The sequence below is a fragment of the Podarcis raffonei genome, chromosome 14 (genome assembly GCF_027172205.1).
Source record: "Podarcis raffonei isolate rPodRaf1 chromosome 14, rPodRaf1.pri, whole genome shotgun sequence".
Taxonomy (NCBI): domain Eukaryota; kingdom Metazoa; phylum Chordata; class Lepidosauria; order Squamata; family Lacertidae; genus Podarcis; species Podarcis raffonei.
The window spans coordinates 16,706,643-16,721,325 of NC_070615.1; the positions used below are offsets into that span (position 1 = coordinate 16,706,643).

The 14,683-nt window shown below is 44.8% G+C and overlaps 1 protein-coding gene across 4 annotated transcripts in view; it reads right to left on the reverse strand.

Moving 5' to 3' along the window:
• Window positions 1–919: 919 nt before the first annotated feature.
• Window positions 920–14,683, reverse strand: part of ARNT2 (aryl hydrocarbon receptor nuclear translocator 2) — a 153,275-nt gene continuing 139,511 nt past the window's right edge. For all 4 annotated transcript variants that reach the window (XM_053365471.1, XM_053365470.1, XM_053365472.1 and 1 more), the window contains exons 16-19: window positions 10,549–10,687; window positions 8,979–9,144; window positions 3,772–3,908; window positions 920–2,687 (exon numbers count right to left, since the gene is read on the reverse strand). In XM_053365471.1, coding sequence (XP_053221446.1) covers window positions 2,589–2,687; window positions 3,772–3,908; window positions 8,979–9,144; window positions 10,549–10,687 — 541 coding nt within the window. In that variant the 3' untranslated portion in view covers window positions 920–2,588. The remainder of the gene's footprint in view (window positions 2,688–3,771; window positions 3,909–8,978; window positions 9,145–10,548; window positions 10,688–14,683) is intronic.

Here is a 14,683-nt window from a genome sequence, read left to right on the forward strand (position 1 = left end):
GAACACAGCCACAAAAACAAACTCACCAACTCTCAAACACATCTGTCCATCTTGCCCATCTTGCGAGGCTACAAATCAGACAGTATGACATTGATAAGGCATTGATGGCTGCATGGCTGAGTAACTTTTGGAAGGGAGAGGAAAAACAAGGATACAGAGTTGTATTCTATGTAGCGCTATGCAAAATGTTCCACTAGCAGAAGGATTTCTTCTTGCACAATGGAATGTTCTCTCCTCCTGCTGGGCTCCCTAAATCTGTTCTGGGGTTTTCTCCAACCCTTCAGAGCAGATTTGGGGATGGCATGGGGGGATGAGAGGAGAAAAAAATCCCACTGCACTAGTGTTCATCCTTGAGCTAGTGCAACTATTTAGTTGAATGCTGTCCAGTGTGTAAAAATGCACATTGAGGTAATAGGAGAAATCAAACATGGTGGTTAACACTGCGCCAGAAATGAACTAGAAGCTTAAGTAACAGTAGACTTATTAAGAGGTACCTATAATTACATACTGTGCTTTAATGCAAAGAAAGGAAAATATGGAAACGGATGATTTAAATTATAGGTGGAACTACATGTTACACTCAAGGTGAGACTTCTGTTGAAAATGGCACTGCTGCACCAGGCATATCAGGCCCATTTTGTAGAGTTGGATGAATTTGTCAATTTTTGGTTCTCCAAGTTTCTCCCCCCCCCCCACTCTTAAGTTCATTTCTCCAGCAATTTGCAATGGGCGGGGGGGAGGGAATCCTCATTAAAATTTGTCAGCATTTTAGTGCTAATTTTTCCTAATATACACATTTCTATGTGCATTTTTGGCCAATATACAAATTATTGCAATTTTCCTTTAAAAAAACTGCATGCTTATGTGACATTTTCACTAATGCATGCATTTTTATGCACACTTTCCACCAATTTACACATTTTCTGTCTGGAGAAACTCCATTGCAAAATTCAGAGAAGTGTGAATTCCAAAGGATAGTTGTGTTTTGGCAGGCTTAATGGTACAGAAAGCATGAACTAGGAGGTCTCTCATTAAAATTTGAACAAAATGGCTAATCCCCTTATTGGAATGTTGCTGCCTTTCTCTGCGCCAGCCAGCAGCGGCCAATGATGGGCAGGAAAGCATTCCATAACATGGCCTCATGGCCATAGATCCTACACATCACAGCTGAGCAGGGCTGGGGGTGAAATCTGATTCTAACAGTTGCAAGTAGGAGATTTGACAGCAGCTCCAAGTACAGAGTTAACATGTCTTTCCACCTTCCATTTGATAAAACATTTTGAACTAGCCTTTTCAACAGAAGCACCACCACCACCATCATTTTGTTAGCTAAAGATGGCTAGGAAGCAAGTTAGGCTCCACATTAGAACCTGCCCCTTTCCAGAAACCAATGGCCCACACAGCTGCTGACTACAGCTATTGCTGCAAGGTTGCTTGCCAATTTCTTGCTGAGCTTAAAAAGCAACAACAACCCACATGTTTTGTTTGTTTTCTAAACCACTTTCAAGCAGTATTATGGTCACAATCCAGCTGTAGGGTGCAAAGGCGCACTGCACAGAAATGTTGTCATAATGGTTTGGCTGAGTGTTAACAAGCAGATGAAACCGTAGATTGCCAAAGCCACATTAATTTATATAGCCGACTGAATGGTGTGCAGAGCCCCAAAGGGCATATAGGGATTTCAAAATGAAATACATGTGCAACCAGTCCCCTTAAGCTTGGACTGTAAGCCCTCCAAATATATTGCTACCCTCTTCAGGCACAGACTTCCCTTGTATATGGTAAAATAACAAATCCAAAACTCAAGATCCAGTTTGTACAACACCAGATATACAGATAGTACTAAAATGTACATACATTCAAGCCTAGCTGTGTTAAAATGAGATAGGAAAGGCGCTGGAACCTCCTGCCAGAAAGGACTAGGTTATAGTTACACAACCTTACATTCAAATTGGCCTAAAATGACCATAAAAAGGATCAAAATGGCTTCAATCTCTGTTGTCATGGGGTGAGGGGACCATTTGCACAACCATGTACAGACACTCTCAGCTGTTCTGCTACCTTTCCAAGAACCACCAGAATGGAGCTCTCTGACCCCCCTGTGGTCTATGAGTCACAGCTAGGGAGTCACACAACTAGAAGTCTTATCTTCAAGTAGCCAGCAGAGGACTGGAGTGCGTATTTCATTATCTGTTCACACAAGCAGCTTTCTCTAAGGAGGGAAGTTAGAAATGGTTCACATTCAAATATTAAGAGCCGAGAGAAAGTTAAAAATCAAAGCACCCCCCTGCTCGTCCCCACCACCCACCCCACCCAAGCTCAAAACCCTACCACAAATGGGAATGAAATACAAAATGAATCCTCGCGGCGAATGCCAACCAGGTGGCGTTAGGTTATTTCATTAGAACTTGCATGGTCAACACTTGGAAGGAGCGCAAGTGATTATCTGAAGTACGAGAAGGGGGCGTTTCTTGTTTTATAGCTTCTATGATAATGTTAACACAGGGAAAGCGGATCTCATACTACCCTGGTATGCTGATTTCCTTTCCCAGAATGTCCTTTGCAGAGGTTATCTGGCTAGGTAAAATTTACTCAGAAAATGGAGGAAACATTCCCAAATCAGCAAAATCTTCAATGTTGTAATTGCCGGTCCCCTGGGTTGGATCTCCTGGAATAGGCAGCATATCCTGGATGATAAAAGAAAATGAAAGGGAAACGTGATTTTTCTTGTACAGTGGTACCCTGGGTTACAGACGCTTCAGGTTACAGACTCCACTAACGCAGAAATAGTACCTCGGGTTAAGAACCTTGCTTAAGGATGAGAACAGAAATTGCATGGCGGCAGCAGGAGGCCCCATTAGCTAAAGTGGTACCTCAGGTTAAGAACAGATTCAGGTTAAGAACGGACCTCCAGAACAAATTAAGTTCTTAACCTGAGATACCACTGCATCCTTATCTAGGGCAAAGCCCCTTTAGCATCTCCCCCCTTTGTCCCTTAACTGTACCGCAGGCTTCCTCAACCTCGACCCTCCAGATGTTTTTGGCCTACAACTCCCATGATCCCTAGCTCGCAGGACCAGTGGTCTGGGATGATGGGAATTGTAGTCTCAAAACATCAGGAGGGCCGAGGTTGAGGAAGCCTGCTGTACAGCAACTAACGGCAAAAGCAGCAAGGAACAGTCAGCTGGCAATTTAAGGAAAGAAGTGCTCTGTGCAAAATCTCAGGACTGGTGTAGCGCATTGCCAGCCCAGCCAGGTAAGCCCACCAGGGCCCACACCTGCGTAGGGCCACTTAAACCTGGAGCTGGCACCAAACTTCAGTTTCTGTAGCTCCACATACAGCATCCTGCCACCATCTAGCTTGGATGTAACAAGATGACCGACCAGTTCTTTCCATAAGGAATAAACCAGGGGTAGGCAACCTAAGGCCCGGGGTCCGGATGCGGCCCAATCGCTTCTAAATCCAGCCCACCGACGGTCCAGGAATGAGCGTGTTTTTACATGTGTAGAATGTGTCCTTTTATTTAAAATGCATCTCTGGGTTATTTGTGGGGGATAGGAATTCGTTCATTCCCCCCCCCCAAAAAAATATATAGTCTGGCCCACCACATGGTCTGAGGGACGGTGGACAGGCCCATGGCTGAAAAAGGTTGCTGACCCCTGGTTAAAATGATATTTGTTGACAGTTTGCTGCCTTTTACCAGGACCCAAAAGGTCACCTGCAAGAGACGGATCACCTTGCCATGCTGAATCACGGGTCCAGGGACTCACCTGGAACACTTCTGTCTGGCTGGTTTGCTGGTGAGGATGCTGCTCACTGTTTTGCTGGTTGTGATGTTGGCTTTGCCACTGGGACCACACCTCCGAAGGCCTCCCTTGGAACTGTCCGCTGCTTTGGCTGCTTTCAGCTGGAAAATAAAATAAAGTTACAAGAGTGGGTTTTTTAAAATGTACTTCTGCTTTTCTTTTCTTTTTTGACTAAACAAATAATAATAATGGTAATAGTAATAACAGTAGTAGTAGTAGTAGTAGTAGTAGTAGTAGTAATGTAGAAACGCTGCCCATCTGGCCGGGTTTCCCCAGCCTCTCTGGGCAGCTCACAACAGAATATTAAAAACACAATAAAACACCAAGCATTAAAAACTTCCCTAAACAGGGCTGCCTTCAGATGTCTTCTAAATGTCAGATAGTTGTTTATTTCCTTGACATCTGATGGGAGGGCGTTCCACAGGGCGGGCGCCACCACTGAGAGGGCCCTCTGCCTGGTTCCCTATAACCTCACACTTCTCGCAGAGAGGGAACCGCCAGAAGGCCCTCTGAGCTGGATCTCAGTGTCTGAGCAGAACGATGGGAGTGGAGACGCTCCTTCAGGTATACTGGGCCGAGGCTGTTTAGGGTTTTAAAGGTCAGTGCTTTGAATTGCGCTCAGAAATGTACTGGGAGCCAGTGTAGGTCTTTCAGGACGGGTGTTATATTCATTCCTGCCTACCTTAGGTCTAGTCCTCTGTGCCTGAGTTTTGAACAGTGTTCCTTCATGCATTTAGGATTAACTTCTCCTTTATAAAGTTACACGCACACTCACATGCATTGCCTGTCAAGGGCTAAAGGAGAGGCTCTGTTCTCGTTCTGCCCCCATCTGCACTTTGCATTTAAAGCACTATGATACTGCGTTAAACAGCCACGGCTTCATCCAAAGAATCCTGGGAACTGTAGCTTGTAAAGGGTGCTGAGAGTTGTTAGATCTCTATTCCCCTCACAGAGCTACAATTCCCAGAGTTCACTGGGACGAGGAACTGACTGTTAAAACCACTCTAGGAATTGTAGCTCTGTGAGAAGAGTATAGGTGTCTCCAGACATCTTTCAGCAGCCTTTACAAACTACACTTCCTAGGATTTGCCCTGACTGTTTAAATTGGTATGATACTGCTTTAAATGTATAGTGCGGATGTGGCATCTGTCCAGAGGGAAACTGAAAAAGACAGGGCCTTTCCTGTGGTGGCTCCCCAGCCCTAGAACCCCCTTCCAAAAGAGGTGTACCAAAGCCCCACACTGCAATCATTTAAGCAGGGATGTGAAACCAGATTTTTAAAAAGTAAGTTATGCAGGCATTACAGATTGTTAGGAGCTTTGCTCTGTATTACTGTATCAACTAATCAGATGGGTTCTAAAGTATGCTTAAAGACTGTATTTCACTGGTTTCTGCTGGTTAAATTTGAAAGCTGCCTTAAGCATCTTGATAAAGTAGGAAGGATATGCTATGTATATACAGTGGTACCTCAGGTTAAGAACTTAATTTGTTCTGGAGGTCCGTTCTTAACCTGAAACTGTTCTTAACCTGAAGCACCACTTAGCAGCTAATGGGGCCTCCTGCTGCTGCCACGCGATTTCTGTTCTCATCCTGAAGCAAAGTTCTTAACCTGAAGCACTATTTCTGGGTTAGAGGAGTCTGTAACCTGAAGCGTCTGTAACCCGAGGTACCACTGTAAAAAGTTACAACAATTACATAAACATGTAAATAATATTCATCACCTAATCCCACTAGTCTGAAATCAAGGAATGGGTCAAATGCGTAACTTTATCTAATTATTTTTTTTAAAAGCCAAATGCCATAGCTGAAAACTGGTTCCATATCTGCACTTTTGTGCAAGAGTTAAAATTACTCCTTTTTCTTAATCATAATAGTAATACCCTGAATAAACAGAGCACATGCAGAACAGCTGCATCTGGAATCCCAGCAGTCGTGCGTGGGGAGGGCAGGACTTTAGGGCAGAAGTCAAGGGCCTCACTTAATGGCATGAGCAGGAAGCCCCTCCCCACAATGCAGGTGGGCTGACTTGACACATTTTAAAATGTGAAGTAATCCTGTGCATTATCTTCTGAAGAGCACCCCCCCCAAGACCATTAGGTACAGTCTAAAATGACCTAGCTTAGAGTGCTGTGGAATCCCATGGGGAATGCAATTTGCCTGCCTAATCTCAAAACCTTGCATAACCCACCCCTACCAATTGCATTGGTTAAATCAATCTCATCTGGCCCAACCTGACCCCATCCCTGGACAGAACAGCCACTTTGAAGGAGAACATCCTCCACAGATTCTGGAAGGTGCAGAGACTCTGGTGAATCTCCTGTAAAAGGGGAGAGAATTTCAAAGCTGAGAGGCACCCAATGAGAAAGTCTCCCTGTGTCCCTTGAGCTCATGGATGGTAAGTTAAAGAGAGTATTATGGCCATCTATTATGTAAAAGGACCCAATTCATAATACAGTGGTACCTCGGGTTACAGACGCTTCAGGTTACAGACTCCGCTAACCCAGAAATAGTACCTTGGGTTAAGAACTTTGCTTCGGATGAGAACAGAAATCGTGTGGCGGCAGCGGCAGGCCCCATTAGCTAAAGTGGTACCTCAGGTTAAGAACAGTTTCAGGTTAAGAACAGACCTCTGGAACGAATTAAGTAAGTACCCAGAGGTACCACTGTAACTGAATTAGGAAACTTGAACGAAGTCTGGTAAGGTCAAAGCAAAAGACCCTTCCTCAATGGGAATATTTTGGTCGAGTTTTGAGCTTCTCTGAGTGTGACTTAAAAAAACATCAGTAATAATAACCCCCATGCTTACGGGAGGCTTTGGTATCTAAGTGATCTCTCTTCACCTTTTGTTCCTGGCACTCGCCTTCAAACCGCAGAAATTGATTCATAGCCTGTCCTGAATTATCTGCTACAAACTCCGGGCTTGAGATATGCTCTTCAGTTTGCTGACGCGAGAAAATATAAATTCAAGCTCTCCCCACTCAGCACAACAGCATTTTCTCCAAGTGCAAACAAACTCAACAAAAAAAGACGGCCAGGTTTCAGGGCTCAAGGTGGATGGACTCTGTGATGACCAATGAGCGCCATATATCTCCTATGGACTGGGGTAGTCAGCATCTCTCTCTTGCATATATTGTCGCACCGCAATGCTCATCATCCCTTTGCTCTGCTGGCTGGGACTGATGGGAGCTGGAGTGCAACAACATATGGAGGGAACCATGTTGGCTGCTGCCCCTGCTTTAGACAACTGCCTCTATACACACACACACACACACACACACACACACGAAGAATGGATTTGACTATCATCTTTTAGGCTTGTAGATGTACATTCGTGTCTCCTACTCATTTCTCTGTTGGCTATTTGCAGTTTAGTAGCGCTGCAGAGAGCTTGCTGGGGAGACCATGCATTAAAAATGGACCAAAAAATAACTTAAACAAGGTTTTAATAACAAAAGCAAAAACTCCTTATACACTAAATACACCAACAACAAACCAGACCCAACCACCAACCCATCCCCCAGGGTAATGGGAGAGCTAGGTGCTGCTCCTTATATACTACACCCAATTGCTGACACAGTTTAATCAATACAACTCAGCAGCACCTGCTATGTTTCACAGCTGTAAAGCTGGGTCTCGTTATTTTGCTCTGGCCCTTGCTCTGGCCCCTTAAAGACATACACATCAGGTGGAACAATGATGAACCTTTACATTTAAAGAAACCATTCAACATTCTCTGCATTTATATCCCACCTTTCTTCCAAGGAGCTCAAGGCAATATATATGGTTCTCCCCCTTCTCATTTTATCCTCACAACAACCCCAGGAGGTAGGTTAGCCTGGGAGAGAATGCTTGGCTGCAGGTCACCCAGTAAGAGCTTCACGGCTGAGTGCTGGATCTGAACCCTGGTCCTTCAGCAATTATTCCTTCAATATATATTCCTTCACTGTGAGAAGTGAAGTTACAGGGAAACAGGCAGAGGGCCTTCTTGGTAGTGGCGCCCGCCCTATGGAATGCCCTTCCATCAGATGTCAAGGAAATAAACAACTACAGTGGATGCTCAGGTTGTGAACGTGATCTGTGCGGGAAGCATGTTCGCAACCCTCAGCGTCACATCTGCACATGCGCGGGTTTGCGATTTGGCGCTTCTGCACATAGTGCGATTTAGCGCTTCTGCACATGCGCGACCACCGAATCCCGGAAGTAACCTGTTCCGGTACTTCCGGGTATTGGCGCTTCCGTAACCCGAAAAAATGCAAGCTGAAGCGTCTGTAACCTGAGACATGACTATCTTACTTTTAGAAGACATCTGAAGGCAGTCCCGTGTAGGGAAATTTTAAATATTTGATGTTTTATTGCGTTTTTAATATTCTGTTGGGAGCCAGTTAGAGTGGCTGGGGATACCCAGCCAGATGGGTGTGGTATCAATAAATAATAATAATAATAATAATAATAATAATAATAATAATAATAAACCATGCTACTTTCTGGTTGTGCACCCTGGCTCACCAGTTTAGTCTAGCAAGCTACATGCCCACACCATACATATAAAGCACACGACCTTCCCCCAAAGAATTCTGGGAAATGTGGTTTTTAAGAGTTCTGGGAATTGTAGCTCTGCGAGGGGGTAAACTACAGTTTCCAGGATTCCTTTGTGGAGAAGAAAAGGAAATCACGACTGTTACAGTGGTAGAAATGTGCTTTGAAAGTGCAGATACTGTCTAGCCTCTTTAACTGGCCATTCTGCTTGCTGGGCCCCCAGATCACATGAACTGTGACAGCTGCACATCATAGTTGCACTCAGATCTTGCTTGTGGGCTTCCCACTGGAACATCTGGTTGGCCACTGTGAGAACAGGATGCTGGACTAGGTGGGCCATGGACAACGGCCTGATCCACAAGAGATATGTTCGTAGTAAGTTGAAGAGACCTCATTGCAGTGGCGTAGCGTGGGTTGTCAGCACCCGGGGCAAGGCAAGTAATTTGCGCCCCCTAACCCGTGCATTTGCGCCCCCTAACCCGTGCATTTGCGCCCCCTAACCTGTGCATTTGCCCTAACCCCAGATGTTGCGCCCGGTGCGGCCGGCCCCCCCTGCACCCCCCACGCTACGCCACTGCCTCATTGTACCTCGTGGCGCTTTTGTTTTAGGCGAGGCAGCCAGGCTCGATACCTACCAAATCCTGCTGTCCTGTTAGCTAGGCTGGAGTAGGCATTCCCGCTCGGAGAGGAGGTAGCAGGACTGGACAGGGGGCTGTACGACGCTGGGTCAGCAGAGTAAGTGTGACTGGTTCCAATTGCAAAGGGAGAAGACTGAGCCTTGCCAGACTGCGAAGGAATTTGCTGAATGGGAGAGTGAAAGACAACAACATCAAGGCGTTATCATCCTTCCTGCGGCATCTGACCCAAGAACAAAGTGGCGTAACAGACTTCCATCTCAGCACATCTATTTGCAAAACAAGCATCTTTGCAGAGCTAGTTAGGTGGGTTGCTGTGCTCCAGCAACGTGGGTTCTGGGCTGTTGAAGTTCAAGAAACCCAAAGCATAGCTATGTGCTACAAAATCTTCCCAGGCCAATGGTGGGGAGCTCCTCTCAGACTGAGGGCCACTTTTCCCTCCTGGGTGGGAATTGGGGGGGGTGTCACATGCCAGTGGCCAGCCAGACCAGAGGCAAAAGTGGGTGCAGCAATGAATGTCAATGTTACCTTTGTACAGCACACACACAAACACACCCCATCCTCCATCCAGGAAAGGAAGAGGCATTATCAGAATTCAAGGACACATTCAGCCAGGCTTTTTTTTAAAGTTTGCCAAATTGTTTTTATTGCTTTTCCAAATTTTACCTAAAAAGGTAAAGGTACCCCTGACTGTTAGGTCCAGTCACGGATGACTCTGGGGTTGCGGCGCTCATCTCGCTCTATAGGCCGAGGGAGCTGGCGTTTTTCCGCAGATAGCTTCTGGGTCATGTGGCCAGCATGACTAAGCAGCTTCTGGCGAAACAGAGCAGCACATGGAAACGCCGTTTACCTTCCCGCTGGAGTGGTACCTATTTATCTACTTGCACTTGATGTGCTTTTGAACTGCTAGGTGGGCAGGAGCTGGGACCGAACGGGAGCTCACCCCGTTGCAGGGATTCGAACTGCCGACCTTCCAATCGGCAAGCCCTAGGCTCTGTGGTTTAGACCACAGCACCACCCGTGTCCCTAAATTTTACCTAATCAGCCACAAATTAAAATAAATTTAATACTCTTTTTTGTTTGTGTGTGTGTGTGTGCAAAAATGGTTTCCTACACTCCGTTCTTGACGCATCCAAAGTTTCCTCTTGTTGCTGATTTATTTTCCTAGTTGCTTCTAATACACATTCCGTTAAACTTACCTATCCTTAACCATCAGCTATTCACTTGCGAATTCCTGCATGTACAATACTTTAACAATTGCAGTAACTACAAGTGAGGTTACTCCGCAATTGATCAAATCCACAATAAATCAGTAATTAACACATCCAACCAGGCTAAAGCATTCCGTGTACAAACAGGGCCAGTGAGAGATGGGCTTGGGGTTTGTTTCAAGGACCAGATCAAGAGACCTTGAGGTTAGCTAGTGCTGGCTCAAGGCTTTGTGAGAGTCTTTAGGCAATATGTATTCAGGAAGGTCCCCTCTCAGAGTAAGACTCCTGTCTCTACTGCCCTCTCTCTTTGGGCCCAGGAAGTGAAACATTTTCTATAGCTTTTTCAATAACTCTCCTACCTGTCCTGGAAATGGAGGGCGACTTCCCGTCCAGGCAACTTGACTCTGATTTAGTTGGCGTGAGATCTGGGACAGGTTCTGACCAGCTGATGATGACGACTGGATGTCGTTGACGCCGGGCACGTGGACCACAGACGAGCTTCAAAGGGAGAGAACAGGAATGAGTTTGACGTTATAAGGATGCTCACAGGGTTGCATCCAATGTTACTCATGGAATAAACCTAACAAAATCAACAAATACCTTAGGTCCATTAATTTAATGGCTCTGAGGAAAACGTTGTTGAATGCAAACTACTGTTTACAAGAACACCTGTAATTACAGTTGCAAACCTCCCAATCAACCAGTAAACCAGTTAAACAAATCATGTTTTGGGATACATGGACTACAACTCAAATGCAAAAAATGCAGACTATTACTTTTGCTGCATTGAACATCCCAGAATAACCCTTTGATCTTAAGTAAACCGGAAGTAAACCGGAAGAAATATCAACAACCTCAGATATGCAGACACAACCTTGATGGCAGAAAGTGAGGAGGAATTAAAGAACCTTTTATTGAGGGTGAAAGAGGAGAGCGCAAAATATGGTCTGAAACTCAACATAAAAAAAACGAAGATCATGGCCACTGGTCCCATCACCTCCTGGCAAATAGAAGGGGAAGAAATGGAGGCAGTGAGAGATTTTACTTTCTTGGGCTCCATGATCACTGCAGATGGTGACAGCAGCCACGAAATTAAAAGACGCCTGCTTCTTGGGAGAAAAGCAATGACAAACCTAGACAGCATTTTAAAAAGCAGAGACATCACCTTGCCAACAAAGGTCCATATAGTAAAAGCTATGGTTTTCCCAGTAGTGATGTATGGAAGTGAAAGCTGGACCATAAAGAAGGCTGATTGCCGAAGAATTGATGCTTTTGAATTATGGTGCTGGAGGAGACTCTTGAGAGTCCCATGGACTGCAAGAAGATCAAACCTCTCCATTCTGAAGGAAATCAGCCCTGAGTGCTCACTGGAAGGACAGATCGTGAAGCTGAGGCTCCAATACTTTGGCCACCTCATGAGAAGAAAAGACTCCCTGGAAAAGACCCTGATGTTGGGAAAGATGGAAGGCACAAGGAGAAGGGGACGACAGAGGATGAGATGGTTGGATAGTGTTCTTGAAGCTACCAGCATGAGTTTGACTAAACTGCGGGAGGCAGTGGAAGACAGGAGTGCATGGCGTGCTCTGGTCCATGGGGTCACGAAGAGTCGGACACGACTAAACGACTAAACAACAACAACAACAACAAACCTTTACCTAGGACTCATGGCAATATTTTAAAAGTATACAGGGTTTTTTTTTATTGCCTGATATTCTATATCAACCTACAATGAAGATATACAGAAAGCTGAAGAGGGACCCTGATAAGGAATTAACAAGAATATAAGTACAGTGGTACCTCCGGTTGCGAATGGGATCCGTTCCGGAGCTCCGGTCGCATCCTGAGGAATTCGCAACTGGAGGTGCTGCTTCTGCGCATGGTGCGGTTTAATGCTTTTGTGCATGGCAAAACCCGGAAAAATACTTCCGGGTTTGCCATGTATGTATCCCAAAGGATACGTAACCAGAGGTGAACGCAAGTAGAGGTACCACTGTAGCTTATATGCACACAGATACTTTCAGAGTGTGCAAGAGGAAGGAATACCTGCCTTCAGAGATGCCCACTGCTCATTCTTTCTGCAGAAGTCACTAACCTGGATGTGCCTACCGGAAGGAAGTATTAAACCTGGAACAATTACTCATGCAGAGATGCAACAGGCAAGTTCATCTGAGGATGAACCAATTCAGCAACGTTTCTGAACATTCTAGTCATATTTGACGAAGAATTGCAGCAGAATTCCCCCCCCAGAGGTTGGTTAAGGGGAGGCATGGCCAGGAGCAGTGAAACACACAAAAACGCAACAGGCACATATTTTGGGCTTGCAAAACACTCTTAATAATTTAATTTATTTCTCATGGTATGCTAGCACTGCACTCACGGCACACACAAATGTACCCTGGCAGCAATTTTGGGGAATTGCTCCAGTAACAGAGCCAGAAAGTGCCAACCGAGGGACTCAAATCTTGGCAGCATAAAGGAGAAGATGAAAACAACTCCCCCCCAGCCCTTTGCAGGTGTTTTCAAACTCCAAGAGAGCCTCCTCAGCCTACATGAGCACACACAATGGGCAACAGTCTTCTTAGCAGAGGCCTGCAACCTCCATTCCTTCGTTTTACATGGATCAGTCCAGATATAACTGAAGGATGGATGCAATTAATATATTTGCTATGGGTGATATTGCCTCCTCCTGCATTGGTTTCAAAAAGGATGCTATTCATAATTGTAGAATGCCCCAAAAGTATAGTTTTCCTACAAAAGAGATATGAAACTTTTGTTTCCTTTGCAAAAAACAAACAAACAAACAAACAAACAAACAAACAAACAAACAAACAAACAGAAAAGTGCTATGCAGCAGCCTAGAGGATATCTCCTTCCCCACTTCTCAATTCATGATATATTTTCCATTTCCACTTTCTTCTCAGAAAACAATAATAGCAACACACAGCATTTGTTTAACAAAGGCCAAGGGTTCAGAGTGCTTTGCAGGCATTCTCTCAGTCGTACTTAAAACCTTTCTAGAGGGGCCATAGCTCAGTGGTAGAGAGCACACTTCATATGGATCCAATCCCTGGCTCCTCTAGGTAGGGCTGGGAAAGACTCCTGCCTGAAAACTAAACATGTGGTCTGTTGCTGAGCTATGGACCCTCATTGGTGGGCAGTCAGATGATGCGGCAAAGTCATGTGCCCCAGGGACCATGTGTAACATTTTAAGGGTCATGGGAGGCAGGCAAGACTCACCCAGCATGTTTCTCTGGACCAAGTCCACACGCCAAGTAAATCAGATCCCTGTAACAAAACAGTGAGAAGACCCAGACCACAGTTCTCACAGTGGCCAACCAGATGTCTGCTGGAAAGCAGGACCTGAGCACGAGAGCACTTTCTCCCCTTCTGTGGTTTCCAGAAACCGGTATTCAAAAGCATACAGCCTTAAGACGGTGGAATCACAGAGTTGGAAGGGGCCATGGGGATCCTCTAGTCCATCCCCCTGCAACGCAGGAATCTTTTGCCCAAAGTGGGGCTCAAACACACGACCCTAAGATAAAGAGTTTCATGCTGTACCAACTGAGCTATCCCAAGTTGAGGGGTTGTAGAGTATTAATATCCAAGCAAACTCAGAAGTAAGCCCTGCTCAGTTCAATGGGGCTCACTCCCAAGTAGATGTGTGTAGGATTGCGAACTTAGGAAGCCTCACCATTACAGACTTTGAGTCTTTAAGATCAAAGAACCTGGGAAAAATAAAATACATAACTACTTTGTACTGCACGATCGCTGTCTTGTTATGACTTCTATGACATGATGTACCTTTCTGGAATTTCCCTGAATGGGGAATTGAATCTGGTTCAAAATATACTAGCTATGCAGTTATGTTATGTAATAAATTATGTACTGTAATAAATTTGCCCTGTACAGATTACTAACACTACACAAAAAGGAGATCAGAGATCTTCTGTGCTGTGTCTGTTTTCATGATTATGTAACATTCAAAAGCAAATAAATACTTCTTAACTATACCGGCCTCACTTTTATGTTGCAGGAGACACCCAACAGAATAGCATAGAAATCTACACACAGCCTTCAAAGAAAACAGTTCAGGAATCCCAAACCTCAGAACAGCCATGGGAAATTAGTTGCACTGTAATGTAGTCCTAGCTTTCGATAATGTTTCTTGGAGGTTTTTAATACAATGTATGAAAACAGTAGGAATAGAAGGACCATTTTTGGAAGGTATTAAAGCAATATACTCAAGCCAAAGGGCCAAACTGATAATTAACAATAATCTCACTAATTCTTTTACAATTGCAAAGGGCACGAGACAGGGGTGCCCGTTGTCTCCCCTTCTATTTATTATGGTTTTGGAAATAATCGCAAATAAAATAAGGAAAACACCAAAAATAAGAGGTATAAGAATTGGAGAAAAAGAATATAAATTAAAGGCTTACGCCGATGATTTGGTATTGTCTTTAGAGGACCCAATAGAAAGTGCCAGTAATGCCC